General features: G+C 42.1%; 1 protein-coding gene across 1 annotated transcript; it reads left to right on the forward strand.

Moving 5' to 3' along the window:
• Positions 1-3,128: 3,128 nt before the first annotated feature.
• Positions 3,129-14,655, forward strand: LOC120869007 (lysozyme-like protein 1). Its single transcript, XM_040248031.1, has 4 exons — positions 3,129-3,267; positions 3,759-3,917; positions 13,709-13,787; positions 14,586-14,655. Exons 1-4 carry the CDS (start codon positions 3,129-3,131, stop codon positions 14,653-14,655), a joined length of 447 nt encoding a protein of 148 aa, XP_040103965.1.
• The last annotated feature ends 1,045 nt before the right edge of the window (positions 14,656-15,700 follow it).

Consider the following 15,700-nt stretch of genomic DNA (forward strand, 5'->3'; position numbering starts at 1 on the left):
TGCAGATGGTGATTGCAGCCATGAAATTAAAAGACACTTATTCCTTGGAAGGAAAGTTATGACCAACCTAGACAGCATATTGAAAAGCAGAGACATTACTTTGCCAACAAAGGTCCATCTAGTCAAGGCTATGGTTTTTCCAGTGGTCATGTATGGATGTGAGAGTTGGACTATAAAGAAAGCTGAGCACTGAAGAATTGATGCTTTTGAACTGTGGTGTTGCAGAAGACTCTTGAGAGCCCCATGGACTGCAAGGAGATCCAACCAGTCCATCCTAAAGGAAATCAGTCCTGGGTGTTCATTGGAAGGACTGATGTTGAAGCTGAAACTCCAATATTTTGGCCACCTGATGTGAAGAGCTGACTCATTTGAAAAGACCTGCTGTTGGGAAAAATAGAAGGCAGGAAGAGAAGGGGATGGCAGAGGATGAGATGCTTGGATGGCATCACCGACTTGATGGACATGAGTTTGGGTAGACTCTGGGAGTTGGTGGTGGCCAGGGAGGCCTGGCACGCTGCGGTTCATGGGGTCGCAAAGAGTCAGACACGACTGAGCTACTGAACTGACTGACTGAAATCACTCTAGTGAAGCCATCTGTCCCAAAGAATCAACAATGGCAACCCCCAGCTTGAAGGATGTAGAATGTTGTACTTGGGGCCACCACTGCTGTGGGCTTTTGTTTTATTTTGATTTGCGTGAGACCAGTGAGAGTCTAAAGATAAGGGATAGAAGCCAACTGGATTTGTCAACTCTATGTCATAAACTTCTGTTGGTCTCCCTCTCCATTCCTGGCACAGTGCTAGGGTATAGTTCCCTGCTATACATCAGGGGTTTTTTCTATAAAGGTCCAGATACTGAATATTTTAGACTTTATGGTCTATACAATTTCCAACACAATACTCAACTGTAAAAAGCAGCCGTATACAATATATTACTGGATGGGTATGACTGTGTCCTAATAAAACTTTACTTACAAAAAGCAGACCTATTTTACTGATCCTTGCTACTCACCAGTATGTATCTAGACACCCCATCTGACATGTAGTCAGCTTATTGGTCAGTTCTCTTAAAGCCCCCATAATGATTCCCCTCTGGCCTTGCTGAATATTCAGCCTTGCTCTTAGCCTCTCCTCTCAATTGGGAAACTTGGCTCCACAGCCTCTTGATGAAAGTGAAAGAGGAAAGTGAAAAAGTTGGCTTAAAGCTCAACATTCAGAACACTAAAATCATGGCCTCTGGTCCCAGCACTTTATGGCAATTGGATGGAGAAAGAATGGAAACAGTGGCTGACTTTAGAAATGTCTAGGCAGGTGAAGAAAATAATACTGGATGAAAGTACGTATGAATGCCAGGTTCAGAATCAGGAGCAGTTACCAGAGATTTCACTCCACCCTCATCTCAGCAAGGTTGACCTATTTGGGGAAGGCAAATTTCTTTGGAAGAAGAATCACTTCTGGAAAACCACTAGCCAGCAAGGCATGGACCTTTTGATCCTACTTTCATTTTAAATGGTTAGGTGGGAGTTCCTTTATGTCCTCCCACCACCAGCACTTTCTCCTCTTTTGACTCATTGTCATTTGTCCCCTTCTTGCTTGCCATTGACACAAAGATTTTCGGGGGACCCATGAAACAGTGATGGAAGAATCCAGAAAAATATTATATTGCATTTGCAATATAACACTGATATTTTTGAAGCAACATTCCCATATTTGGAAAAGTATCAAGAGAAAAAGGAGACAATGAGTTATGAAAAAAAAAAAGAGGCAAGATAAGGTGCTAAATATTCTACCTTCAGAACGGATACATGTATATGTATCACTGAGTCCCTTTGCTGTCCGCCTGAAACTATCACAACATTGTTAATCAGCTATGTGCTGTGCTGTGCTTAGTCGCTCAGTCATGTCTGACTCTTTGTGACCCCATGGACTGTAGCTCCTCTGTCCATCAGACTCTCCAGGCAAGAATACTGGAGTGGGTTGCCATGCCCTCCTCCAGGGGATCTTCCCAACCCAGATCAAACCCAGGTCTCCCACATTGCAGGTGGATTCTTTACTGTCTGAGCCACCAGGGAAGCCTGGTAGTTGGCTATACTCCAATGTAAAATAAAAAGGTTTTAAAAATTAAACATAAAAAAATAAAAAATTACCTGTCTTATAAAAAAAATCTCCCTTCAATAAACTCCCAACAATAAATCTTAATGTTGTCTATGAAGACCTATGTATATCCATCTCTGGTTGAAACTGAGATGTCTGATTCCACATGTACAGGCAATGCTTACCTCATTGTACTCTGGTTGTTTCTAGTCATAGAGTTAAAATGGGGAATCCGAGAAATGTGTCACCCTCTGTGGATTCTTTCTGGACATCAGTAAAGGAAGGTTGATTCCCTTCCTTGCCAGGTCCCAGGAGCTTAGCATTTACTTGAAAGTAGCAGGGAGAATCCCAAGGATGGCAGAGCCTGGTGGGCTGCCATCTATGGGGTCTCACAGAGTCAGACACAACTGAGCGACTTCACTTTCACTTTTCACTTTCATGCATTGGAGAAGGAAATGGCAACCCACTCCAGTGTTCTTGCCTGGAGAGTCTCAGGGATGGGGGAGCCTGGTGGGTTGCCGTCTATGGGGTCACACAGAGTCGGACACGACTGAAGCGACTTAGCAGCAGCAGCATGTAGAATGGCTTCCCAGGTGTGACTAGTGGTAAAGAATCTGCCTGCCAGTGCACGAAACCTAGAGACTCGGGTTTGATCCCTGGGTTGGTAAGATCCCCTGGAAGAGGGCATGGCAACCTACTCCAGTATTTTTGACTGGAGAATCCCTTGGACAGAGGAGCCTGGCAGGCTACCGTCCATGGGGTCGCAGAGTTGGACGTGACTGAAGTGACTGAACACACGCTCACAGCCATGTAGAAAGTTTTAGAGAGCCTGCAATCATTCCTTTCCTGTACTATGTACTGTTGGCACTTGGGTTTTCCCTGATGCTAGTTCTCAGTGTTTACAAGTGACAGGACACATTCAGGCTGGCAGATTTGGAAGTTCTTGTTGGTGAGAAACTTAGTCTTGGGAATCAAGCAGGGTTGTCTGATGTGGTCTCTTATTCTTGACAGGTTCTGCCTTCAACAGGCCTGGGGATGAAGGCTGCTGGTATTTTGGCCCTGATGGGCTGCCTGGTCACAGTCGTTGAGCCCAAAATCTACACTCGCTGTAAACTGGCAAAAATATTTTCGAGGGCCAGCCTGGACAATTACCGAGGCTTTAGCCTTGGAAACTGTGAGATTTCTCCCTTCCTGTTCTCTTTCTGCCCTTTAACTCTTCCTTGAGATGTCAAAGGCCCCTCCCATACCTACTTCTGTTTGCTTCCAGCCTGTCCTTGCTCTGCCCCACCAGCAATGGCTGCTGGCTATTCACATGTCCTCCACGACTGCTCTCCGGAGCTTCCCTCCCCTTCCCTGCCCCTCCTGTCCTCACTCCTGAAGTCCTGTATGATTGACATCAGCAAAAGAAGGAGAAAACAACTCCCTCTTGCTAGCATTGCAAGGGGCAGACCTGATATTTAGTCTGGTCCAGGGTCAGCCACTGACTAGGTGTGCCTCCCTGCCCATCCTGTGCTTCTCGGGTGTGCTACCTGCCCTGACACTCCCCAGGGCGCGTCAGGAGCAAAGCATTGGTGTAATATGTATAAGGGAACTCTCCCCTAAGAGCAGATAGGAGGAAACAATGAATTTCTTTTATTGACACTCCTGGCTTTTTTTCCCCTCTAGGGATCTGCATGGCCTACTATGAGAGCCACTACAACACCACGGCTCAGACCCAACTGCAGGACGGAAGCACTGACTATGGCATCTTTCAGATAAACAGTGACACGTGGTGCAGAAATACAAAGCTGCAAGAGAAAAACCGCTGTCATGTGGCCTGCTCAGGTAGGCTTTTGATTCCGCAAATATCATCCTTAGGAACAGACAGGAAAGCTGACCACGGAATATCCACCCATCTTCTGCTTTAACCAAAATTTGGAAGTTCAGATGTGCAAGTGGGTCTGTAAATAAATTATTATAAATTATTGAAGAGTTCCCCAAAGTGGCACTCACAACCTTGTGGTCAACTTGTCCAAAGATGGCTTATTCCATCCAGGGTGGGTTTTATGAAGCCCACCACAAAAACAGGGGCCTGGACAATTGACCTGACTACCCTTCCATGCATAGAGAGGTTGAATATATTTGTTGAGAAGGAGAAAGCGGTTTGCTAGCTGCTTTCCATAAGCAATCCTCTCAAAAGATGCAGTTGATGCTTCTTTATACAGAATGAGACAAATTCACTTCACACAGCACTTCTTCAACAGTGGAAATGATGCTAGAATTCATTTCTAAGTCTTTCTCTTTAATCACTCAGGAAATATATGTGGGCATAGAACTGAGCATAGCAGGACTCTTCAAACATGAATTCTGGTGTTAAGGAAGAGTGCTTATACAAAGTTATATAAATGACTGTAAACAGGTGTGAGCTTCAGAGGAAAGAGACGTTATTAATAAAGTCATGGGAAGCTTTATAGACATTATATTTTATTTAATATTTGGAAGATAGAAAAGATTTGGATATTCAAGGATAGAGAAGTGTTACTCCAGTTAAGGAGAACAAAAAAGCAAAAACGTGCATAAAATATAACAGGACATGTGGTTGGAAAGTTTGATGACTACCTGACCACGAAGGGCCCTGGGAGCCAAGCTGAGGAGAATCCACTGATTTCTGCCCACACTAGGAAATCAGAATGGGTCAGTGGTGTTGCTTCAGAAAAATGAATATACAAGCTGGATATGAGAGAGATTAAAGAAGAGACAATTTAATTGCCCCTCCAATTGTTGAGGTGAGAAATAAACAGACCTGAATGATGGTCATGGCTGGCAGTATAGAGAAGAACATGCAAGAGACAACAGTAGAAAGATGAAGCAAAGTAAGTGACTGTCTTGTTTGCTCACCTGTAGAATGCAAACCCCATGAGGGCAGGAGTTCTGTTTCAATCACTGATGCATTCTCAGTGCCTAGAATGCTCCCTGGCCATTGGAGCTCAAGAAATATTCATTGACTAAATCAATGGAGGGAAGGTCAAAAGAGTGAAGACAGGGAGCCATAAAATATTCTCCAGCAAATTCCTTAAGAGCAGGAAATAAACTTTTAATTTCTCATAGACATGCACAAGATAATCAGTAACCAAGTGTGAATGTATGAATGACTGCACACTGTGTAAATTTACCTAATAAATTAGTAGTCCCTGCCCCTACTTTACTATGGAATGCTCACCACCTCCTGAGGCCAACCACTCAATTTTTGGTCAGCCTTTATTTTAGAACATTCTTTTGTTGAGCCAAAATCCATCTCCTTATAATAGCATTCTCCCATTAATGCTGGTTTCTCCTTCTGGATTTATTAAAGACAAATTTTCTCTATTTTATACATTGTTGTTGTTCAGTTGCTTAGTTTTGTCCAACTCTTTGTGACCCCATGGACTGTAGCATGCCAGTTTCCTGTGTCCTCCACTGTCTCCTGCAGTTTGCTCAAATTCATGCCCATTGAGTTGGTGATGCTATCTAACCATCTTATCTTCTGCTGCCCCCTTCTCCTTTTGCCTTCAACTTATCATATATTTGAAAATGATGATTAGGAGGTACTTCTCATCTCCAAACCTTATCTCCCAGGCTAAAACATTCAATACCTTCACTTTTCTACAGATAGGACTTTTTAAAACCCTCCCCTTCCTGGTTAATCTCATTAGCACACCCTAAGGAGATCAGCCCTGGGATTTCTTTGGAAGGAATGATGCTAAAGCTGAAACTCCAGTACTTTGGCCACCTCATGCAAAGAGTTGACTCATTGGAAAAGACTCTGATGCTGGGAGGGATTGGGGGCAGGAGGAGAAGGGGACGATAGAGGATGAGATGGCTGGATGGCATCACCGACTTGATGGATGTGAGTCTGAGTGAACTCCGAGAGTTGGTGATGGACAGGGAGGCCTGGCGTGCTGTGATTCATGGGGTCGCAAAGAGTCGGACACAACTGAGTGACTGAAATGAACTGAACTGAACTGATGAGCTTGCCACTAGAGTCTTCCAGTTAAATATGGCATTGGATGTGTAAGTATTGTTTGAAGCTGAAAGTGAGAGGACTAATGGTGACTAATTTAGCAATTAGAGAAATCTGAATCCTAAGCTGACCCTGGGAAAGCCAAAAAGCAACCACAGGATCCCAAAAGAGCTCAGAAATCAGCAACATCAGCTACTTCCAGAAACTGGGGTGAAGGCAGGCTAAAAATGGTATGATTAATTGGAAAGTCAGTTAAACAGCAGCTGACTCATCTCCTGATTCCATTCATCTATTGACTGTTCCTCCCAACCCTGGCAAGTTACTGGAGCTCTCTCTCTCTTGGACAGAATAGGTAGAAATTCTCTCACTGAGGGAACTCACCAACCTTTAAGTGTGAGAGCTCCATCCTAAGAGGGAGTCAAGTTCCTGTAGTCCCAGTCACCTCCCTCCACTCTGATCCCTGAATGATGGCAGCCAGCCTAGTCTTTCCAGAAGAGAAGACCCTAGTCTAGTCTGGGGAATCCAGACAGAGGAAAAGGAAAACTAGATTCTGAGTGGGGGCTTCCCAGTGAACAGATTAGCTGGGTCTCCCCCAGTGAGATGCACAGTTGAAAATCCCCACCTCTGTACTGGACTCCTAATCAGCTTTTTTTTTTTTTTAGGCATCCTTCTCTTAAATAAGTGCAGCTAACTAGAAGTCTACCAATGACTAGTCTTCATAGGCTGTCACTGGCATGAGAAAATGAGACCACCATCACCACCAACAAAAACCAGATAAAAGTAATTTGTTGAAAGCAGAGATTATGCAGCAAAATGAAAACTTCAAATGAAAAAAAAAACTATTATTAATATCTTTGGTATATTTAATTTAGAATGAATTTCTTATAGACAGCATATAATTGAATACTGCTTTTAGAGCTTGTCCAACAATGTTCGCTTTTTCACAGGAATGTTTAGATCAGGGAACTTTTTCTGAAAGGAATAGATAATAAATATTTTACATTTTGTGAGCCATATAGTCTCTTTTTTAATTATTCAACTTGTCATACAGCACAAAAGCAGCCACAGACAGTATAGAAATGAATAGGCATGATTGTGTTCTAATAAAACTTTATGTACAAAAATGGAGGGTGGGTCTGTGGGCCATAGTTTGTGCTGAACTTTGATTTAGATCATTTATATTTAATGTAATTGCTGATATGATTACTTCAAAATCCACCATGTTGTTATTTGTTTCCTATTTGTTCCATCTATCCATCTACTCTTGGTTTATTTTTCCTGACTTTTGGATTAATTGAATATTTTCCAGTATTCAATTTTATTTCTATCATTGGCTTTTTAAGTATATGTGTGCATGCTTAATTAGTCTCTCAATCATGTCTGACTCTTCGCGACCCCATGGACTGTAGCCCGCCAGGCCCCTCTGTCCGTGAGATTTCCCAGGCAAGAATACTGGTGTGGGTAGCCATATCCTTCCCCAGGGGATCTTGCCAATCCAGGGATCAAACCTGGGTCTCCTGCATTGCAGATTGATTCTCTACCATCTGAGCCACCAGGAAAGCTTTTATTAACTTCATTTCTGTTTTATTTTTAGCAGATCCTCTAGGGTTTACAATATATATCATTTCTACCTCCAAATAACATTATACCACTTCACATATAATGAAGTTGACACTTGAACAAGGTATTACTAAAACCTACCATTGACTAGAAGCCTTCCCAACAGCATAAACAGATGATTAACACATATTTTGTATATGTATTATATACTGCATTCTTACAATAGAGTAAGCTATAGAAAAAAAATTATTAAAAAAATGATAAGGAAGAGAAAATACATTTACTGTATCATATGTATTGATTCTGTAAGCTTATATTACCTGTTTGTAAGATGAATCATCTATCAGTACCCACGTCAATTTTGTTTTAGATGATACAAAACACTGTAGATGTTGTATATATTACTAACACTGGACACAGAAAAGATAATGTGAAAAAGGAATTCCTATTTATAGGTATAATGATTCATGGATTAAAAACCAAGAAGCAGCAATATGATCACTTTATGATCACCTAGTGCCATCAACACAGTTGCTTCACAATAGCCCAGCCTATACTCTAATGAATGGTTAGAAAATTTTTACGGCATGCAGTATTGCAGTCATATCCATAAGAAAGTATTGGAAGCATTGTTGCATTTTTAAATGAGAGAAAGAGACACATACTGTACGGTAATATAATTCTCTGAAGGCAAAGTTATACAACAGGAAGGGAGCTAAAGTGAAAGTTGCTCAGTCGTGTCTGACTCTTTGTGACCCCATGGACTGTAGCTCTCCAGACTTCTCTGTCCATGGGACTCTCCAGGCAAGGATACTGGAGTGGGTAGCTGTTCCCTTCTCCAGGGGATCTTCCCAACCCAGGGATTGAACCCAGGTCTCCAGCATTGCAGGCAGATCTTTATTGTCTGAGCCACTAGGGAAGTCCAGGGAAGCTTACACATTGTTAATTTTATATTAAATAATCACTCACCTTGTGCCTATTAAGAATAGACTAGTGCCTACACAAGAGAAGGGGACAACAGAGGATGAGATGTTTGGATGGCATCACCAGCTCAATGCACATAAGTCTGAGCAAGCTCTGGAAGTTGGTGATGGACAGGGAAGCCTGGGCGTGCTGCAGTCCATGGGGTCACAAAGAGCTGGACACAACTGAGCGACTGAACTAAACTGAGTGCCTACGTATATTTTATGCATTTATGACATATCTATTAATTTTTGATATTTATAGGCTATGTGGTTTACAAGTGTTTTCAAACTGTCACAAATCTCAAAAATAAATGTTTCCAATATATTCATTGAAAAAAAAATCCAAACCAATGTTCTGCTGCATAAGAATTTTATACTATTGTGGTTCAATTTTCCCCATCATGTCTTCTGTGCTAAGTTGTCGTCCTTTTTACTTCCACATGTTATACACTTCACAATGCTTTTAAAAAATAATTTTATTTATTTGTTTTTGGCTGTGCTGGGTCTTTGTTGCTGTGTGGTCTTTTCCTCTAGTGGCAGCAAACAGAGGTTACTGTCTGGATATGCTCAGGCTTCTCATTGTGGTGGTTTCTCTTGTTTCGGAGCATGGGCTCTAGGGCACACGGGCTGCAGTAGTTGTAGTCATGGGCTCAGAAGCTGTGGTCTCCAGGCTCTGGAATGCACGTTCAGTAGCTGTGGCACATGGGCTTGGTTGCTCCAAAGCATGTGGGATATTCCCAGACCAGCGATTAAACCCATGTCTCTTGCATTGGCAGGGATATTCTTTACCATTGAGCCACCGGGGAATCATGGTATATGCATTTCTATATACATTACATGCATGCTCTACACCTCACAACATGTATAGGCACAGTACAGTTTTTCATTATTTTTGCTTTTAATGAGCATCTTTTAAGTAAAATGTTCAGATGAGAAGGATCTCTTTATATTTTACCATACAATATTTATCATTTGGGGCTTTCCAGGTGGTTCAGTGGTAAAGAATCAACCTGTCAATGCAAGAGGCTCAGATTCTATCCCTGGGTTGGGAAGATGCCCTGGAGGAGGAAATGGTAACCCACTCCAGTATTCTTGCCTGGAAAATTCCAGGAACAGAGGATCCTGGCGTGCCACAGTCCATGGGGTCACAAGAGTCAGATGCGACTGAGCATGCACACATTTACCAGTTACAACATTCTCTATACCTTTGGTGCCTTCATTTGGACACACAGTTAAGGGCTATTTCCTTTCAGCCTAAAGAACATCCTTGAACAATTTCCTGGAGTAGAATTCTTCTAGGAAGCATCTTTCTGCTTTTGTGTGTCTGAAAATGTCTATATTGCATTTTCTTCTATAAGAGATATTTTCTACATATATAAAACTCTAAGCTGACAGATGAAGAAGGAAATGGCAACCCACTCCAGTATTCTTGCCTGGAAAATTCCATAGATGGAGGAGCCTGGTAGGCTTCAGTCCATGGACACGACTGAGCGACTTCACTTTCACTTGCAAGCTGACAGATATTTTTCTCTCAGTTTACTAAGTATGTCCATTATATTCTGCTTGACTTGTTCATTATGAGAAATCAGATTTTCTCACTTGAGCTCCCTGTGTGTATCATGTCCTTTTTCTCCATCCCCTTTAACAATTTCTTCATCAACAATATCTAGCAATTTGATCATAAATGCCTATTTTTGTGTGTTTATTTTGCTTGATATTCACTAAAATTTTGGATCCCTGAGTGAATAATGTTTAAACTTTCCCCTTCTAAGAGTCTAATAACACATATGTTAGATCATTTTTGTATTCTCATTGGTCACCGAGACTTGTTTTTTCAGAACTTTTCCCTTTCTGTGTTTTATTTTCAATCATTTTATGTTCAAGATCTCTGATCATTTTTGTGAAGTGCCTGATCTATTAAATTCAGCAATTGAATGTTTAATTTCAGATATTGTATTTTTTCAATGCCAGGTAATTATATTATTTCTTTCATTTGATGTTTTCTTATAAGTCCTTCTTATCAATAAACATATTTATAAGCACTGTTTTAAATTTCTTATCTAATTCAATCATCTCTGTCATTTCTAGGTCTTTCTACTGGCTATGAGTTATGTTTTTATACCTTTTTGTACATTTGATCAATTTTTTTACTGGATACTAGACTGCCTGTATATTACATTGTTGAGTGTCTGGATTATGCTGCTTTAAGGATCATTGAAGTTCATCACGGCAAGCAGTTAATTCTGGTCTGGGACATTCTAGAGTAGTCTTTATGAGAGGGCTCATGTAGCTTTACTCTCAAGGTATTTACCTATGGCATCTCTTGAATAAACCAAGGCTCAGCAAAGTCTCTCTCCTCTGGCCAGTAACAGATCACGTCTCCCCGCGTGAGCCCTGCAGTTGCTAAGGTTCCTGGTAGCAGTTTTCTGATTACTCTCATGGAGTTTTTCAGTCAAAGACTCAGAGGTCTCTCTCTGCAGAGTTCTGGCACACTCCTCCGTGGCTCCTTCCTCACAGGGACCCCTCTCCACAAATTCCAACTGTCTTGGCCTCTTATCTCTGTCTCCTCTACTTAGATTGCCATAGCCTGCCTGGATTCTACCTTTGTGGTCTGGAAAGTGCCTCTGGGCAGAAAGTCACAGCAATCCCAAGGCTCACCTCATCTGGTTTCTATCCCTTAAATTCTGCATTCCCTATTGTCTAGCTGTCTAGCTGTTACAGTAGGAGAGAAAATCTCTAGTGCATCATGGCCAAGCTTGACTTTATGTGCAGTTTACTAACTGAATATTGTCCAATGGAACAATTACTGAAATGTGGGCTAAATGTATATTTGCAAGACAACAGTGGATTCTCAGAAATTAAAATGTTAGATGGCTTATAGTTAGAGGTGAAGGATCACTCATATCTGTTTTCTCATAAAAAGAGCTTGGGATTTTTAGGGAAAGCCTTAAAATAGAAAACAGGATGTTGGTTTTATATCTTAATCACCCTCCATGACTGTCTTCCCCCAGCCTTAGGCCAGAGAGGCTATAATTAGGGACAATGTCATTCTGTCCCATGGATTAGAGAAGTAGGGCTATTCGTCATGGAAACCTGGAAACAAGCTAGCACTGGGGTGTGTGTGCAACGTAGGTGGCATCTCATGTGTGTACAAAATACACGCACCTCATGCCCATCTACTGAAGCTAGTCAGTCCTCTTCTCATTCCCAGACCAGACCATATGCCTCAAATTGCTGTCAACCTTCCCCAAATTATTTGGACATAGTATTTTTTATAGAGAGATATAAATATATCTATGTATACACACACACATGCATATAATAATATAATAGCCATTTTTTCCCTCCAATAACTTAGTCCTTATTAAAATAGATTTTAAGAAAGCACTCATTGCCTTCTATACCTAGTATAGCCCACCTATATTAATCTCTGTTTCTCCTACCAGTCTGGTATTTGAGTTGGCTGTTGCCACTTCAGAAAGGACAAGGAGATGTAAATTTGGGGGCTTTGCAGTAGAACTCCACCGAAAAGAATTGGTTCTTTTTTGTGTAGATTGTTGCTGTTTTCTGTTGTTGGATGGGGGAGAATAAATGAATGATGTTTGATATTCAGCAGAACCCTCTCCTTGTCCATGTGTGACTGGACAGAATTGTCTATTTGAACACTGAGCAGAAGCCACCGTTGGCTCAGGCCCTTGTACATACGTGCTCCCTGGGCTCATTTCTGCCCCTTTGCTGCCCCACTGTGGTGATTTCACTGTGTTTCCACATTTTAGCCCAGAGCCAGGTTCTTTATTCCCCTGCCCCCTACCCCTTTAACATATTTTCCTAAAGAAATTCAAGGTTCCATGCAACTTGTTGTTGTTTGTTTTTTTGTATTTGCAAAACATCTCACTTGTGCAACAAAATGGTAGAACAAAGTGGGACGTTGACAAACACTCTCCATGAATTGCACAGCCTGGGCCTGCAGCACCCACCCTTCCCACCGACCTGGGCACAGCATCTCCAGACTAGCAACCTGCTAGTCTGGAGCCTTGCTCTCTGTGTGCAGGTCTAGCAGAATATCCTCTGCAGATCACAGCTACAGTCTCCCCTGCCCACTCCTGCTTCCACCCATTCTTCTACAGGTGTGGATCCCTAACAAAAACACCTTGCGCCCCAAACTCACCTCCACATCTACTTCTGGAGAACGCAACCTGAAACAGAAATGATGTTGGGCTTTTTTGTTATTTGCCTTTTCCTGTCATATTCGTGTTGAGAAGGATTTTGAGGTCACTTCTGGTGAAGTGATATGAATTAATATATTTTCAGTTGAAAGATTTGTTATGCCTGAAAGCCATAGATAAAGTAATAAAGGCAAAGGTTTCACATAAAGCTTAAAGTTTTCTGCATGTGAGAAATACTTTGGGTATAAAAAAAAGTTTAATGCACAAAACAGAAAGCTACAATAAACAGAAGTTTAATCATTACCTATAAGGAGATCTTACATGCCAAATTAACATGAGTAAAGAAAACACTACTGTCCTGTCTAGCTTTTATAAAATCCCATGGATGGAGGAGCCTGGTGGGCTGCAGTCCGTGGGGTCGCTAAGGGTCGGATACGACTGAGCGACTTCACTTTCACTTTTCACTTTCATACACTGGAGAAAGAAATGGTAACCCACTCCAGTGTTCTTGCCTGGAGAATCCCAGGGACGAGGGAGCCTGGTGGGCTGCCGTCTATGGGGTCACATAGAGTCGGACACGACTGAAGTGACTTAGCAGTAGCAGCAGAACATGAACATTTTCCTATTGTGTTTTACCTAAACACATTTCCAAAAAAAATTTTTTTTCCTATTGTGTTTTCCCTAAACACACTTCCAAAAGCCTTTCAGGGCTGGTCTAGTCCTCTATAAAAAAAAGTCCTAAAATTCAAGATGTGGATGGCCTAGAAACAAAAACAATCCTTTCTTTGTGAAGAAGTGGAACAACAAAAAAAAAAGGAGACAGCTCATTGTTCTTCCAACCCTCCTGCTCCAAAATGCAGTGAGAAAAGTGAACAAAATCTGATTTGGGCTTCCCCTCCTCCAACAGCAAATTCTCAGCTAACCCTCTACTGCTCTCTCTTATAGCCTTGATGACTGATGACCTCACGGATGCAATTATCTGTGCCAAGAAAATTGTTAAAGAAACGGATGGCATGAACTACTGGTAAGAGTCTTTCCTTGGGAGACAAGCTGACATGGGTGAAACCCTTAGTGTGTGTATTCATCAAAGCTGCAGGGGATGGGAACAAGTTCACCTCTGCAGAGTGGTCCAGGGATTTCCACTTGACCTCGTCTGTGTCGTCCTCCATTGCCATGCGGATGTGCAGTGAACCTGGGATTAGTATGGGGAGTAGGGGTTTAGGGAGTCAGAATTATTTGCAATTGCTTTTCACATCAAGATGTTCCAAACAATGAAGAGAGGGCTGTCTTCTCATGTGAACTGGAGAGCATCATTGAAGACCGTACACCAGAAGAAAAAGCTAGAGCTGGCTCTAAATTTGGATAGGATTTGGGAAGTCAGTGGCAGTGAGAGGAAAATAACTTTGTCAGTTATATGAGAAACTGACAGGAAACTTCCCCAGGTTGTGTGTGAGCTATGGCTTCGCCAGTGCCCACTGGCTCTCTGTGGCTGTGTTTTCTTGTGAACGTTGCTGATTGGGTCACTCACTTGCAGAACCCAAATTTTAAGAGATGTGGATGTTTAACTAAATGCTCCATCCTTATAAAAGTTGTTTGCTTGTTGCTGAGGCTCATATAGACTAGGAGAAAACCAGGGAGAGGGAAGTCTTAAGGCAAAAAAGATGGAGTCTTTAGATCAGGACTTAGATCAGGACCAGGAACAAATGACCCTAAATGCTGGGCACTGCTGCTTAAGTGGGTTACTTATCTATGGTTTTTGAGCCTCAGAGCATTTGGACTGTCACACTTTGCTCTGTTGTTCCTTCTTCCCTCTCCTCCCCAGGCAAGGCTGGAAGAAGAACTGTGAGGGCAGAGACCTGTCTGAGTGGAAAAAGGGATGCGAGGTTTCATGAACTGGACAGTACCAAGGGTGCTTCATGACAGCCCCTAGTGACAGTGGTCATGTCATCTTGCCCTTCATCCTCCTGATGGTCCTTCTCAAAGCTGGAGAGGGAAAGTTAAGCTATATTTTTAAGGAAATAAATATTTCCATTTAAATGTCTTGACTTCACCCTGACTCAGTTTCAATGATGTCATAATAGCACAAGGTTAAGGCTTGAAAAGTCATCTATAAAATGTTCTAGTCCTAGGAGGAACAAACTTCTCTTATTTACAGCTGCTTATTTTAAAAATACAATTCTGGGTCCAGGGGAACACTAGAGGAATGACAGTAGTTTGCTGACCTCTGTCCTGGAGCATTGAGTCCTTCTCCTCGTCATTGGATGTAGAGCCCTTTCTCAGCTCAACTCTCCTGAAGAGAATGTTCTCACTTCCTCCAGGCAGTTGTGAGAGACATTCTAATGGGACCAAATACTGAAGTTGCAGCTCTTAGCTCCAGTGTTCCCCATGTATTCCAACATCCATTTAAGTTTAATCTAGCAAAAACCCTGGTGGCTCAAACAGTAAAGAATCCACCTGCAATGCAGGAGACCTGGGTTCGATCCCTGGGTTGAGAAGAGTCCCTGGAGGAGAGCATGGCAACCCACTCCAGTATTCTTGCCTGGAGAAGCCCCATGGGTAGAGTCCATGGGATTGCAAAGAATCGAACACAACTTAGCAACTTTCACTATCACTATCAAAAACACTTACATCCTCAGAACAAGATTGTTTCTAGACTTCGACCTACAGATTTTATTAGTTTGGTCTGGAAACTGACCTGACTATCTAAAAGATATTTCATTACCTGGAATTGTGGGCTGAGGAGCCCAGATCCCAAAGATATTCCCAGGATGCTTTCTGCTCCATGCAGAGATGGTTTCTCTTTTGGGCAGCTCTGCTATGCTGAGTTTTGTCTTGTCCATTCTCTGTCCTGGCTAGAGTTAGAAGTGGTTGGGCTGTCTTGTTAGAACTTTAGAGTCAAGTTGAACACAATCTGACCTTGAGAATGCACTGACTTGA

The sequence above is a fragment of the Oryx dammah genome, unplaced genomic scaffold (assembly GCF_014754425.2).
Source record: "Oryx dammah isolate SB20612 unplaced genomic scaffold, SCBI_Odam_1.1 HiC_scaffold_10, whole genome shotgun sequence".
Classification (NCBI taxonomy): Eukaryota; Metazoa; Chordata; class Mammalia; order Artiodactyla; family Bovidae; genus Oryx; species Oryx dammah.

Excerpts from the sequence above, each read along its gene's own strand:
- LOC120869007 (XM_040248031.1), top strand. The coding sequence starts at position 3,129 with ATGAAGGCTGCTGGTATTTTGGCCCTGATGGGCTGCCTGGTCACAGTC. Across the intron at positions 3,918-13,708 it reads CTGTCATGTGGCCTGCTCAG|CCTTGATGACTGATGACCTC; the intron begins GTAGGCTTTTGA and ends TCTCTCTTATAG. Across the intron at positions 13,788-14,585 it reads ACGGATGGCATGAACTACTG|GCAAGGCTGGAAGAAGAACT; the intron begins GTAAGAGTCTTT and ends TCTCCTCCCCAG.